We start from the raw sequence: 14165 nt of genomic DNA, 5'->3' as shown, positions 1-14165 counted from the left end.
TTTTGTTTGGTTTTTCTCTTTTGTTCTGACTTTTCTTTCAAAACATGGCAAGTATGGAAGAACATTTAAAAGGATTGTATATATTTAGCCTATATCAGATTGCATGCTGTCCTGGAGAAAGGGGAAGGGAGGGAGAAAAAATCTGGAACACAAAGTCTTACAAAAATGAATACTGAAAACTATCTTTATATATATTTGGAAAAACAAAATGCTACTGAAAATTGTTAAAAAGTAAAGAACTGGGAATGTTGTACCCAGAGAAAAGACTGCTTTGGGGAATATAATAAGTGTTCCTACATTTCAATGGTTTTGAGGTTTGTTTTCTTTAGCTCCAGAGGAAAAAACCCAGGGAATGGGAAGGTCATTGGAAGTTGAAATCAGAAAGCCCTCCCTAACAACGAGAGCTATGCAGAAGGGACTGTTCTACTTCTAGAGATGGAGGGCTTCTCATCAGCCAAGACCTTCAAGAAGAAGCTGGATGAGCACCTGTCAGGTATGGTCTAGAGCGAATTCCTTTCAGGTATGGATGTGACCAAGTGATTACTGGGTCTCTTTCCAGTCTCAAATCATATGCATTAATAGCATTATTACTATCTACACTAAATTACATATAACAGTATTATAAAATCTTGTGTGAAATTCTGATATTTTTCATAATTCCTGTCTTAACTTCTCTGAAACAAATCAGAAAGTAAAAGAATCTTTGCAAACAGATTCCAGAATTCAAAATGATTTGGGGAAGGGGGGAGGGGGGAAATGCATGGGCATCATCAAGGAGACTTTTGGGAAAACATATACTTTGGTCAGTCTTCATTTGGAAACGTGGATTAGGCCAAACCATTATGTTACCTGCCTTCTGCTTGATGGAAATCCCAACAAAAAAGAATGAGCACTAAGTTCAGTTGTTTTACATTAAAACAAAGTCAGTTTTCTTCACCTAATACGTGATGTTATGAAAAGCACACCTTTAGCCATACTAATGTTCACTGTAGGTTTCCATCCTGTAATACCACAACAGGTGATCACTTCACATGTCACAACACTGCAGCCTCTGTCTTGAACAGCAGCCACATTCCAGACAAGCCGGGCACTGACTCTGGCACTGAACCCACTAAACCATTTCTTTCCATCTCAGCCCCAAGTTCTGTTCTGGACTGCAACATCAGTGACGCTTTGCTGGGGGCTTTCCTCCTTTTAGGAGTTATTTTAAAGGCTTTCCAAGGATGTACTATAATCTGTAGGAATTAAGGCAATGAGACTTCTAAAAGTAATTTATCATAATTCATGCATCTCCTTTTAAAAGTAGGCCCTGGAGCCACAATTTCACATGGGGTAGGATTACTTAATGTGGGGATTATCAAAATCATGATTACCAGTAAATGTACAATTTGCATACCTATTTTATATTTCTATATACTCAGGGTCACATAAAAAAATATCTCAGGCAAAAAGGAATAGAGAGTGGAAAAGTTTTAAGAAGCCCTTCCCTAAATTATGCTGAAATGGCTATCAAACTGTGTGCCCTTTGATCCAGCAGTGCTTCTCCTGGGTTTGTAACCTAAAGAGATCTTAAAGGAGGGAAAGGGATGCCCCATGTGCAAAAAAGTTTGGAGCAGCCCTCTTTGTAGTGGCAAGAAACTGGAAACTGAATGGATGCCCATCAGTTGGGGAATGGGTGAATAAGTGATGGTACATGAATGTTATGCAATATTGTTGCTCTGTAAGAAACGATCAATAGGATGATTTCAGAGAGATGTGGAGAGACTTAGATGAACTGATGCTGAGTGAAATGAGCAGAACCAGGATCATTATACACAGGTACAGCAAGATTATATGATGATCAATTCTGATGGACATGACTCTTTTCAACAATTAGGTGACTCAGGCCAGTTCCAATGATCTTGTGATGGAGAGAGCCATCTGCACCCAGAGAGAGGACTGTGAGAACTGAGTGTGGATCACAACATAGTATTTTCACCTTTTTTTTGTTGTTTGCTTGCCTTTTTTTCTTTCTTATTTTTTTTCCTTTTTGATTTAATTTTTGTTGTATAGCACGACAATTATGGAAATATATATGGAAGAATTGCACAGGTTCAGTCTATTTTGGATCACTTGCTGTCTAGGGAAGGGAAGTGGTAAAAAGGGAGGAAGAAAAATCTGGAATACATGGTTTTGCAAGGCTAAATGTTGAAAACTGTCTATGTATGTATTTTAAAAATAAAAAAGGTATTGTTAAGAAAAAAAAAAAAGAAGAAGAAGCTCTATCCTAACCTACTAGATCCTAACCTACTAGATCCTAACCTACTAGATCCTAGCCTCCCTTTTTACTCAAGACTGAGGGGTGGGGAGAGCAGATTTGATAGATAATAATTTATATAAATCTGAGCAGGGCCCACCTGGAGTGTCACCTTGGAATATATTTTTGACTCCACAAAAAAGAAAAAAATACCTTCAAGCCCCATGTAAGACTTATAAAAACTATATCTCAAATACAGAATGTTTATTTCACTCAATAGAAAATGCAAAACATGAAGGAATTTCAACAATACCATAAATAATTAAGACAACTCTTCTTATTTAGTGAGTCTCATCTGATCAGACATCTCTTCAGTTCTCCAAACTAAATATTAAATTGTGCTTGAGCTTCCCCTGAAGGAAAAAGGCACATGGGGGCCAAAGAATCGATGCTCTCCAGTGGAAGACCTCAACTTCCCCAGAACACGTATCTCCAAGTTCTAGTACCAACTTGAGCTTGAAGCCCCCTTGAAAGGAGGGAGCACAATCAGACCTCCACTTTAGGAAAATCACTTTGGCAATTGTGTGAACAGGGAAATGGGGACACAGACAAAAGAAGTTGTGAAGGGGGAAATAATAAGGCATGCTAACCATATAGGGAGCAGGACTAAGTACATGGAGGATGACAGGTTACAAACTAGGATTACTGGGCAGATGATCGTGTTTCCCAATTCAGTCATGTAGGATTCCAGACCCTCTTAGCTACAAGCTGTGTATGTCATGCCAGACAAGTCAGGCTACCAGTGAGAGCCCAACTTATTCATATATAATAATGAACAGGTCATACCCTCTGGCCTCTACCAACACAGGATTGCTGAGAACTAGGAATCATCCACAATTCAAAGATGAAGTAACATTATGATTATGTAACCATGAACCCTAAGGACACAGTTATCAAAAGTTATCAGAGTTAAACATCTGTTGTTAGAGCTAGAGGATTTGGGGGCTATATTGACCTTGATTTTCTACTGATGGTGCTTTTCCACTTAAAGCACCAAATAAATGAGATAATAATATTGTTATTATTAATGAATACAGATTTCACTGCCTCTATTTTTGGAGAATCATGAAAAGCCTTGGAGATCACTAATCCAAAAACACAGATGCAAACATTCCAAATCAATTAAAAGAAGATCATTTTGCTCTAATAGTTTTTCTCTAGCAATACTAAATATTTAGCATTTGGTAAACATTACAAAATATGAAATCAATCTTGTAAAGTAGCCCTGAGCCCTTAAAAGACCTTGTCTAGTTTGAAAATATTTAGGCGATAAGCTAGTAAAAATTTCCATTAATTTACTTTTATTAGAATCTATTCAGACTGCTGCCTCCATCCATATTTATATAAAAAGGAATAAATATAATCTATCATCAGAGGTTAAGCAAAAGATCAAGTGCTATCTCAAAACCTCACTTGATTCATCTACAAACTAGTAGATTCAATGTCCACTTCATGGCATTATCAGCCAAAGGGGAGCACAGATACAATTAGAGACTGCACCCAGACCACTTGCCACTGTTTCCTCCTGGTCAGACTACACCTGCCGAGGATGTTCGATTCTATAGGAAAGACAATGAAAACTCGGTAAGGAAAGCTCTTCCAAAGGAGGGCAACCAACATGAAGAAAGACGGAGAGATTCTGTCACGTGCTGACAGAAGACAGGACTGAAAGCAAACATGAGGAGCCTTTTCAAATACTTGGAGGGAATATCCTTGCTCTTCTTGCCCCTGGGGAACAGAACTAGAAAGGAGAAGTGGCAGGGGCAGACAGAAGCTTGAAGTGAGGGAAGACTTCCTACTACTGAGGACTGTTGTTGTCTGTTGATTGTTTTTCCTTCTCAAAGAGGATCACGACATCGGGAGATGACACCATGACATGCAAGTAAGTTGTATTTGAGTGAGGGTGGTCTAGGCAAGGTCACCTGCCTCACTTTCCCCTCGAGAGCCATCTGAGTCCAGTAGCCAGATATGGGTCAGAACAATTGGAGATGGCCCTGGGCTATCCAAAATGGAAAGGACAACTTCAAGAAGCAGTGAGTTTGCCATGAGTAGGGATCCTCAGGCAAAGCTTAAGTCCTTTGGTGTAGAGCAGGGATTTATTCAAGTGCAGAATAGATTAGTTGGTCTTAAGCCCCTTCCAACTCTAGGAGTCTAAGTAGTGGGCAGTAGTGCTTTTGTAAGTATTAATATCACCTTCCCACTCACAGCTCATAGGCTTTGACAAGGATCCCAATATTATTATGTCTATTCCTCTAATAATACCAAAGACAGAGTCAAACTCGGGCCCAGTGGAAACCTGAGCAGGGTAGTTAATTATTTGTAAAGCCTAAATTATTAAAAACAATATAAATGCAATCCATATTTGCTAATTCAGGATGGGGATCACATAGCTCATATTCTTTTCCCCTGAAAAAGACTAATATTATTACTAAAACATATGAAGTACAGAACCATTTAAAAAAGGGAAAGAATAGCCAAGAGAGGACTCAACAGAATGTAATCTTCTTGAGAATAGGGATTACTTCATATTTGTCTCTTTCTGGCATACAGCAAGAGTTTAATAAATACTTATTGATTGATAAATTAACTAAATACCACCATCTAATTCTCCTTAAGAATTTTTCAACTTAATTTAATAAGACTTTCTTTTTCCATAAAGATACATTTCCAGCTTTTAAAAAATGGCAATCAATAGACAACTAGGATTCGTTTGATGGAATTTTTTTCCTAAATGGAACCTCATTTCTCTGTGGCATACAAGAAAGTTTACTTATGATTTCAGAACTTATTTTAGCCATTAGCTTCAATCCAATCCAATCTCTCTATTTCAATGTCTCCATCAAATCCCCTACAGTGAAAAATTCAAGGATATTCATTTCCTATAAACTTCTATAATATATCCCTCTTGAATGCTTATGGAATCATAGCATTTCTTAGCTCAAATTCTTGTTAAAGGATACTTCCATCAGTTTAAAGATTCCATCATTGTTATTTCAACCAACAACAACAAATAAAAAAAGCTACTGGGGATGTATAATGTTAGAGGACTAATCCCAGAGAATGATTTGTTTCTTTAAAACAATCTCTTGGCTGAGTCATCCAAGTTAAACAACAATTTGTTGCAAGTAACTATTCCTATTGACCTCCCTGAAGAGCCATTTATGAAGAAAAAAAAAACTTTCTTAGAGAACTTTCTTCAGGATACAGTCATCAGTGTAAGAAGCAAAACTATTGTTTTTACAGATTCTCAGGAGGTACAAGAATTACTAAACTATGGCCGCTGTCCATATGCCTGGCAACCAACAGGCTCTGGGAATTTTTAAGAAGCCCATTGCACTGAGGACACTGCCACTTTATATAACAGCTACAGCAACAGTGATCGGTGTCAGAGCAGAAGGTTGTACTCTAGGTAAAAATGAGGATAGGGAACTGCATCTGTATGCTTATATTATTGCTGCCCCTACCCCCTACCCAGTCTAAAATAAATGTATATAAGATTTCTCTCCATGGGTTTACCAAGTCTTTTTCTTCAATTCAGAAGTCAAAGAACTAAGCAATTTATTTTTCAATATTTACAATTAACTCATTCAGAAGCTGACTTATTTTTCTTCATCCTGCTGCCAACTTTTGACCCATTTAGCACCTTCATTAGTGGAATTAGAAGAAAGAGCAAAGAAATGATGTGATGTAAAAACCAGCTCTAAGAGCTTGGTCATCAGCTTAGAACTGGCAAATAATCTGGTGAAGAAGAAAGCCGAAACAAGCAATCAGCTACAGAGCCAGACTGCCACAGTGCACACAGCATAGGCTTTAGAGATCAGGAAGAAACGAGTTTGAATCCTGCCACAGACTCACTGTGTGACCGCGGCCAGGTTCCACACCCTTTTTGCAGAGCCACAGTGTTTTCAGATAGAAATGGCAATAACAGCACTGGTTTCACAAGGTTATAAGGCTCAAATAAGATCATCTTCATACTGGCTTTTTGCAGATCGCAGCACTATGTAAATCAGAATCAAAGGCCGGGGTTCAAGTTCTTCTAGTGACACACACTGGGTAAGTCTGAGCAAGCCACAAGCTCCCAGATCCTGGGATGTTCCCAGAGGCCACAGGGTGTAGGAGGTGACATATGATATTGATAGAGGCAGTTTGCTGCCTAATGAAATCTAACTTCAAACAAAATAAGTGTGTGTGTGTGTGTGTGTGTGTGTGTGTAGATAGATAGCAATATGTGCAATACTTTGGGACGACAAGTAAACTTTCCTTTACAGAATACGGTCCAGCCAAACTAGCTGCATAAATCTATGCAAACCAAACTCTCTTTCCCCAATAACTTTCATTCTAAAATTTAAAATGAACTCCCAAAGAGAAAAAAGATGGCTACCAGACTGGCTTCAAAACATTTAATAAGTCAAAACAATGACTAGGCAAGTTAAATGCTGGAGGATCATGGGAGTCCTGGCTTCCAGTAGCCCAAGAGCCCAGCACCTGGGCTAAACAGAGTGGGTAATTCACATTTGTTGAACTGAAATGAGTTGTTGCCCCATCCAGCAGATGACTCCACCAACATATATGTTTCTTTCCAAACTTTCACATTCGCCCTTGTGCCTTAGGTCATATAACTGCCTTGAACCAGAACAATTTCACCCATTCCTGAAGGCACTCAATACTACCCTCTCAGCTCCTTCTCCAATATGTATTTCTTTGTATCTTGGTCAGACCCAATCTATCCTCCAACTTCATTTTTTAAAAGTCATCTAATTATTCCTCTGTCTGATCCTTTTGAAGAAGCCTGTGGAAAGATACTACAGGTAGCATTATCTCCATTTTACAGATGAGGAAATTGAGACTTAAAGGATTTAAGGGGTTAATTCACTAGCACATAACAAGTCTAGGGCTCTTCCCAGATTGCTTTCTGTGGTGAGCACTACCATCCTGCCTTTTCTTCCCCTTCCCTCCTCCCACATATAATCAATTTTAGCTCCATAAACTCTTGTGAATTCATGCCTTTCTTTGTCCTCATGTTACCAGAAATCTACTTCAAGCCCCCTTTACACAATCTTTCCTGATCTTCTTAGATCATATTTTAAGGCTCTCTCCTCCATCCAAATATACCATGTGTACTTATTATATATGTACAAGTTCCACTAGGCAGTGAGATGGCACAAGATCAAGGGTTAGGAAGACCCGAGTTAAGTTCTACATCACACACATACCACTTGTGTTACTGAGACAGAGACATAAACTGTCTGCCTCAGTTTCCTCATCTGTGAAATGGGGATACTACCTCACAGGATGGTTATGAGGATCAAATATGGTATGTATAAAAGTATTCAGCAAACCCCATAGTGCTAGAGAAATTCTATTAGTTACTGCTCATGGTGTTGTTGCTGTTGTGAAGAGACTGTTTTCAGATTAGTTTTGTATCCCCAATGCTGAATCCCTAATGGTTTAATTGTTTTCAGCCATTTCTGACTTTTTGTGACCCTCATTGGGATTTTCTTGGCAGAGACACTGGAGCAGATTGTCATTTCCTTCTCTAACTCATTTTATAGATAAGGAAACGGAGGCAGAAAGGGTAAAGGGACATGTTCAGGGCACACAGCTAGGAAGTGTGATTTGAACTCGGGTCCTCTTCACTCCAGGATTGGCCTCCTAGCTGCTAGATTCCCCATTAAAGCCTGAGAGAAAGAGTTCTAAAATAACAACAAAGGCCATTTGGCCAAATCTGGAGAAGATCAGATCACCTGGAGCTGCCCAGACCCTCCCTCCCAATTTCTACTTTGTTAAAGAAATCTCCTCCTTTGATAAGTCTCAGATAGGAAGCCAGAGGACTCATTATATCATGAAGGGGAAAACATTTTTACTATATCAGATTTAAAATTGTACTAGGCATATGTCTCATCAAGATGCCACTGTTCATTCCAATACTCATTCATTGTAAAACAAACATTTGGAAACCCTACAGTTGTCCAACACACACACATGCACACACACACACATACACACACAAAGATAGTTACTTTACCTGCTCTGAATCTTTGAAATCTTTGCATGCTTCTGGGAATACATCATAAATTACGAGAGGGTATCCATGTTTGATGAGGTTTTTGGCCATCGGATTTCCCATGTTGCCCAGTCCAATGAATCCAACTGGAGTTTTGGAAGCCATTGACCTAGAACACGCTGATTTCAATACAACATTTTCAATCAGGATGGCAAAATGAATTTTTAAAACTTCAAATAACAAATAAATTCCAATTCTTTGACAAAAACATCCATAATAGATTGTGTTAAAATGTTAAAATAAAATAAAGTGTTCAAATAAAAATATCAATAAGGGAATAAGCATTGCAATTTCTAATGATCCTAAATTCATTATCATTAACATCTCAGAGAAAATGAGCTGCTGTTTTGTTTCAATACCCATTCCTTCCCTCTCTCATGTTTCAAAACAACAAATTTAATAATGCTTCTAAGAAGCTCCATTTTTTATGAAGTCTGAATCTGCTGCTCAAATCAAAGGCTGAACAATGAACTTCTTCCCAAACTAACAATAATAAGCCTTGTCTCTAACAGGTTAGGAGAGCATTCTGATTTCTTTTCAGGAGAAAGTAGACTAATACTTGGATTCATGTTAATAAGTTAATTTGTTACTGAATATGTTCATTTTCACTCACTGAAACTAAAATTCCAACGCAGTAATGTCTGAATCTTATTAGTAGTACTTTGAGACCTCACTTTAGTGCTATTTACCACAGAGGTATCTTTTACTATTTTAGTTTTTCAAATTAAAATATTTTTTTATTAACAAATAATATCTTAAATCACCAGGAAAGCTTACTAGTTAAAGGACCGCCACAGAGAAAGTCTGCAATATAAGTCTTTGCTCTATGAATCCTTGCCTCTTTCCCCACCATACTCCGCATCAATGATTTAATCAGTGTCAGGAGCTCAAGGGCAGAAATCTCCTTTCCACTATCTCTATAAATTAACAAATCATCTGAACTTCCAGGAGAGGGCTGGGCACTGTCCCAAGTCACATTGCTGACTCTGGGCAGCTAAGTGGCACAGTGGATAGAGTGCCAGACCTGCAGGCAGGAAGGCCCATGTTCACATGTGGTCTCAGATACTTCCTAGCTTTTAACCCTGGTTGCCTCAGTTTCCTCATCTGTAAAAGGAGCTGGAGAAAGAAATGGTTGGTTTGGGCCTGAACACTTAGAGTGGAAGTGTTTGGTTCCAACTCCCACAACTTCGATCTATTATGGGCCTTCAGTCTAGTGCTTTCCTCCAGACAGGCTCTTAATTCACTGATTTTGTGGTACTTCTTGGGGAAAAAAAAGTCTAGGGGTTCCTGAAAGGTAGCATTGGCAGCCTCATGGGTGAAGGTCCATTCTTGGAGACAGAAATGTTGTTCAGTTGTTATAGTTGTGGCCTACTCTTTATGACTCCATTTGGGGATTTTTCATGGCACAGATACTGGACGGGTCGTTTGCTTGCTTTCTAGGTTTTTTCTTCTTTTTCCTTTTTTGATCTGATTTTTTTTGAGGAAATAAGTATAGAAGAATTGCACATGTTTAACTTATATTGGGTTACTTGCCATCTAGGGGAGGGGATTGGGGGAAAAGAAGGAAGAAAAATTTGGAACCACAAGTTTTACAAGGGTGGATGTTGAAACTCTTTGTATGTATTTTGAAAACAAAAAGCTATTACTTAAAAGAAAATTTTAAAAGGCTTGAGGACTAATTTTGAAAATAAAACCTTTCCCTTGTAAGTTTTCCAGATGGACATTACTAAAGGAAAAAGTTCTGCAGGATTCAATGCAAGAACCATGTGTCAAGTATTCCCTGTGCACAAAGGCCTTTGTGCTCAACACTGGAGCCACAAAGATGAAATACCCCCCAAGATCCAGTATTGCAGGGCCGGGATAAGGTACACACACTAAAACTGTGTAATTGCACTACAAATTAGGATTAATAAACAATTTTTGAGTATAAAGAGAAAAATCAAAGTTCCATGACAAATTTGAGAGGAGAGAAATCCCTTGTAATTGAAGGAGGCGTGGAAGGTTGAATGGGACTCACCTGGTGGAAAAAGAGGGTGGGAGTCAGAGGGTAGAAGGATAGTATAACCAAAGGTTCAGAACTGGGAAAGTATGAGATAAAGCTGGAGAAACACAGTAAAAACAAGATTGTGGAGGGCCCGAAACGGCTGAATAAGAAGCTGAAAACCCAGCTTACTTAGCAAAGAGGAGCCATTTAAAAGTTTTTAGAGCAGAGAAGTGAGGTATTGAGAGTTATCCATGCATTACAGGAATGGGAGAGAAGGCTGGATTAGGACAGGGATTCTTAAACTGGAGGCCACAGTCCATGGATAAATCCAAGGGAGACAGAACTAGGATGGAGAAAACAAATGTTGAATTTTAACAAGCTCTAATAAAAATTCAGTATCTCATTCCATTGTGAATTTAAAAGAAAAATCCAAGAAGGATGTGAATAGGGCTGCAGCAGATCGCCAAAGGGTCACAAGTTCCAAAAAGCTATTATTTAAAAGCTATTATTAAAAAGGCTTGAGGACTAATCTTTAAAATAAAACCCAAAAAGGAGTAACAATCTGGGAGTCAGAGGAAGGAGACATGAGGCTGGGAGAGCATGGGCTCAGGGCCTGCAGCAGGAAATGACTTCAAAAATCACTTGGTCCAAGCGGTAAGTGAAGGCCCAGAAGCAAACTGACTTCCCCTAAGCTGCCCGGGCCAATGGATCCAAAGCCACAGCTTTGCTCACTACCCCTCCTACTGCCCACAGGACATGGAATTCAGGTAGACAACTCCCTGCCATCAAATATTCGTTCACCAGTCTGCTAAAAGGAGATGGAGAAGCATTCAGTAGGCCCTTACTGTGTGTAGGTACCTAGGGAACAAGTGAGGCCCTTAAGGGATTTCCCAGGAGACACAGGGACACCCGAGGGTCCTTCCTGGTCTCACCCTTGGAGAAGCTGATAATGGGCATGGACGGCCTTTTCAGCTGGGCAGATACAGCACCCCACATCAGGATGTCACAGCGCCCCACAACATGCAGTCACTGCCCAGGAGACAGTGCACAGCTGCACAGCCCACTGCCTCCAAAGCTGTGTTGTGCTTCAAATAAATTCCAGACAACGGCCTTGTCCTTGTCTTTTGTCTCTTTCCTGTAACACCCCCGGGAAGACTACGATGGAGCCCTGCTTTTCTGGCTGCACTCCTGACTCGGCCATGGCTCCCCTATTTCTCTTCTCAGACTCTCGTCCCCTTCCTTCTCTGTCCCCTACACCCATCACCCTTCCTTCTCCATCTCTTACACCTGTCCCCTTCCTTCTCCATCCTCTACACCCATCCCCCTCCTTCTGTCCCATACACCTGTCCCTTTCCTTCTCTGTCCCATACACCCGTCCCTTTCCTTCTCTCTCCCTTACACCTGTCCCCTTCCTTCTCTGTCCCCTACACCCACCCACCCCTTTCCTTCTCCATCCCCAACATCTGTCCCTCCAACCTCCGTTCGCCTCTTTCTACACTGCAGACCTCAGACTGTCCTAGCTATTCAGTACATGAATCAGTCACAAGAAATTTGGGGTCTTCTCACTCATGAACCCGGCTGCTGCTGACTCTTCTCAAACTGATTTCAATGCGACTTTTGCCTCCAATAAAACAACACAAGTTCCAAGAATGTCGTTCGATGGGTTCCAACAAACGAAAGTTTAACTGCAGCATATGGTAATTATAGAGATGTCTATTTACAGAGCCTAAAATAAAAGGCCCTTACTTTGAAGTGAAACCGAGACACATTCATTCAGAATTTGTAACAGGACACTCATGTTAACTCCTTCCTGCTCAGCCAGTCTCTCCTTACCAGCAAGCTGTCTTATCTCGGGGACTCCCCCCAAAACCCCTTTCCACTTCAGAAAACCGGATCAAAGCAACTTGACCATCGCTCCTGGAAGGGACGCATGGGTCGGTCTGCCCTCTTATGGTCCCACAAACTACGTGGCAAATACCCTGCTCCTGTGCTAGATTACGAGCTCCTTGAGGGCAGGGCCTGTCTGTTTGGGGATTCTCATCTTCAGAGTTTGGCAAAGTGCTCGGCACATAGGAAGCACTAAAGAAATTGTTTCCGTTGTTTTTGAATAAGTGTTAAAGTGTTTTGTTTCATTTACATGAAAGTGGGAAATTACATACACACATACACACACACACAAACACACACATGGAAAATGCTTTTTCATTCACTCATCCAATCAACTCCATCTTCAACATTAAATATTTCCTAAAGACAGATTCATATGTGTTCTGAGGCAGTCCACCAAGAGATATGCTTAGGTATTCCACTTTCATCTTTTTAACATTTGCCCCTGGACCCCAACTCCTCCAGGAGGTAACGAGGTACGCCTCTCTGGGCCAGGGGCTTTCAGGGCCAATTTAAAGGTACCCGCTGTCTTAAAGGGTGTTTGGCTTAAATATTTCAGCCCAATAATAACCAGAGGCATCTTCAGAAGGAAAAAAACCCACAATGCTGAGGGACACATTATGCTTTTCATCCTGCTTCAATCTTAGTTATTTTCTTTTTATAATTCACTTAATGAGAAGCCCAGTCTATTAATCCAATCTTCCTTGACACTAATGCTCCTGACTTAATTATAATAATCAGAAGCATGACATTGTGCTAGATTGATTACAGCAAATGATGCAAAGAAAAGAGAAGGCTCAGAATCTGCTCTAAGTGAGCTGGGTGGACTCTAATTTAGGAGGTCTTTATACTCCTTAGGGCACCATGGGGCCCTACACTTATTTCCAATTCATTCCTTCAAAAATGATTGGGCCAGTACTAAGTCCAAAGCGAGGCAGGATGGGGGATCACAGAGGAGACAGTCCCCGCCCTCTCAAAGTGCCCCACCGAGTGACAGGACCAGCCGTGGCCCACCTCCACATGGGTACTCAGCTTGGCATTGGATAACACATCCAGCCTGGGGGGGTGAAGGGGTAAAGGCGAACACACTTGGCTGTGCCAGTGCGGGGGCTGAGGACACCATGCCAGCGGCCTCTGCCCTCACAGGAGAGGGCATCCCCAGGGCCAAGGTAACATGCCCACTCAGGAAGACTATCCAACTTGGGAAGGGTCCCAACCTGCTAGGAAGGCTGCCCAGCTTGGGGGGTCCCAGTAGGAAGGCCTCCCGACTTGGGCAGGGTCCCAGAACATCAGGAAGGCCACCCAGCTGGGGGGAAGGTCCCAACCTTCCAGGAAGGCTGTCCAGCTTAGGGGGTCCTAGCAGGAAGGTTGCCCGGCTTGGGGGGTCCCAGCATGAGACAGATTGGGAGGGTCCTAGCATACCAGGAAGACCACCCAGCTTAGGGGGTCCCAGCTTGCCAAGAAGAACAGTGTGGGGCTGCCCTGAAAACCGAGGCAGGTCCCGAGTGCGATCCCAGAGTCAGGGCTTTGTGACAAGTGGTTGGGAGGCTCCTGGCCTTCTCCGTTCTCCCCAGCTCCCATGGCTGGTTTCCTGCACTGGGCCAGAAGCCTGGGTCACAAGGCCAACAGGCACCCCCAGAACCCCCTGAACGCCTGCATCCAGGCTCCTGGGTTTCTACCCCAATGGTAGCCGTGCCCCACTTTTTTCGTGGCTCCCACAGCCCCCCAGGGAAGCCCCCTCACTCTGGACTGGACGCCCATTTCCCCTGGGTGCCCCCCAATCACAGCCCTTCCACCATATGGCTGCCCAGGATGGACCAGCTCATCCCCGACAGTCAATTCCAGAGGCCCCTATTGGTCCCCAGGCATTGTCAGGCCTCCACCCACTGGCCCCAACATATTCCTCCTGTGCCCCCAGCTCATGATGTGGCCAG

At 41.6% G+C, this 14165-nt stretch overlaps 1 protein-coding gene across 1 annotated transcript in view; it reads right to left on the bottom strand.

Annotated features, from left to right (window-relative positions):
- Nucleotides 1-14165, bottom strand: part of HIBADH (3-hydroxyisobutyrate dehydrogenase) — a 145846-nt gene that overhangs the window by 126806 nt on the left and 4875 nt on the right. Inside the window, exon 2 of the mRNA XM_031940524.1 lies at nt 8322-8479. Within this exon, the coding sequence (XP_031796384.1) occupies nt 8322-8479 (158 nt within the window). The remainder of the gene's footprint in view (nt 1-8321; nt 8480-14165) is intronic.

This window comes from Sarcophilus harrisii, chromosome 5 (genome assembly GCF_902635505.1).
Source record: "Sarcophilus harrisii chromosome 5, mSarHar1.11, whole genome shotgun sequence".
Lineage (NCBI taxonomy): Eukaryota > Metazoa > Chordata > Mammalia > Dasyuromorphia > Dasyuridae > Sarcophilus > Sarcophilus harrisii.
The sequence above is the reverse complement of the archived record's forward strand: the minus strand, read 5'-3'. Positions and strand labels throughout refer to the sequence as shown.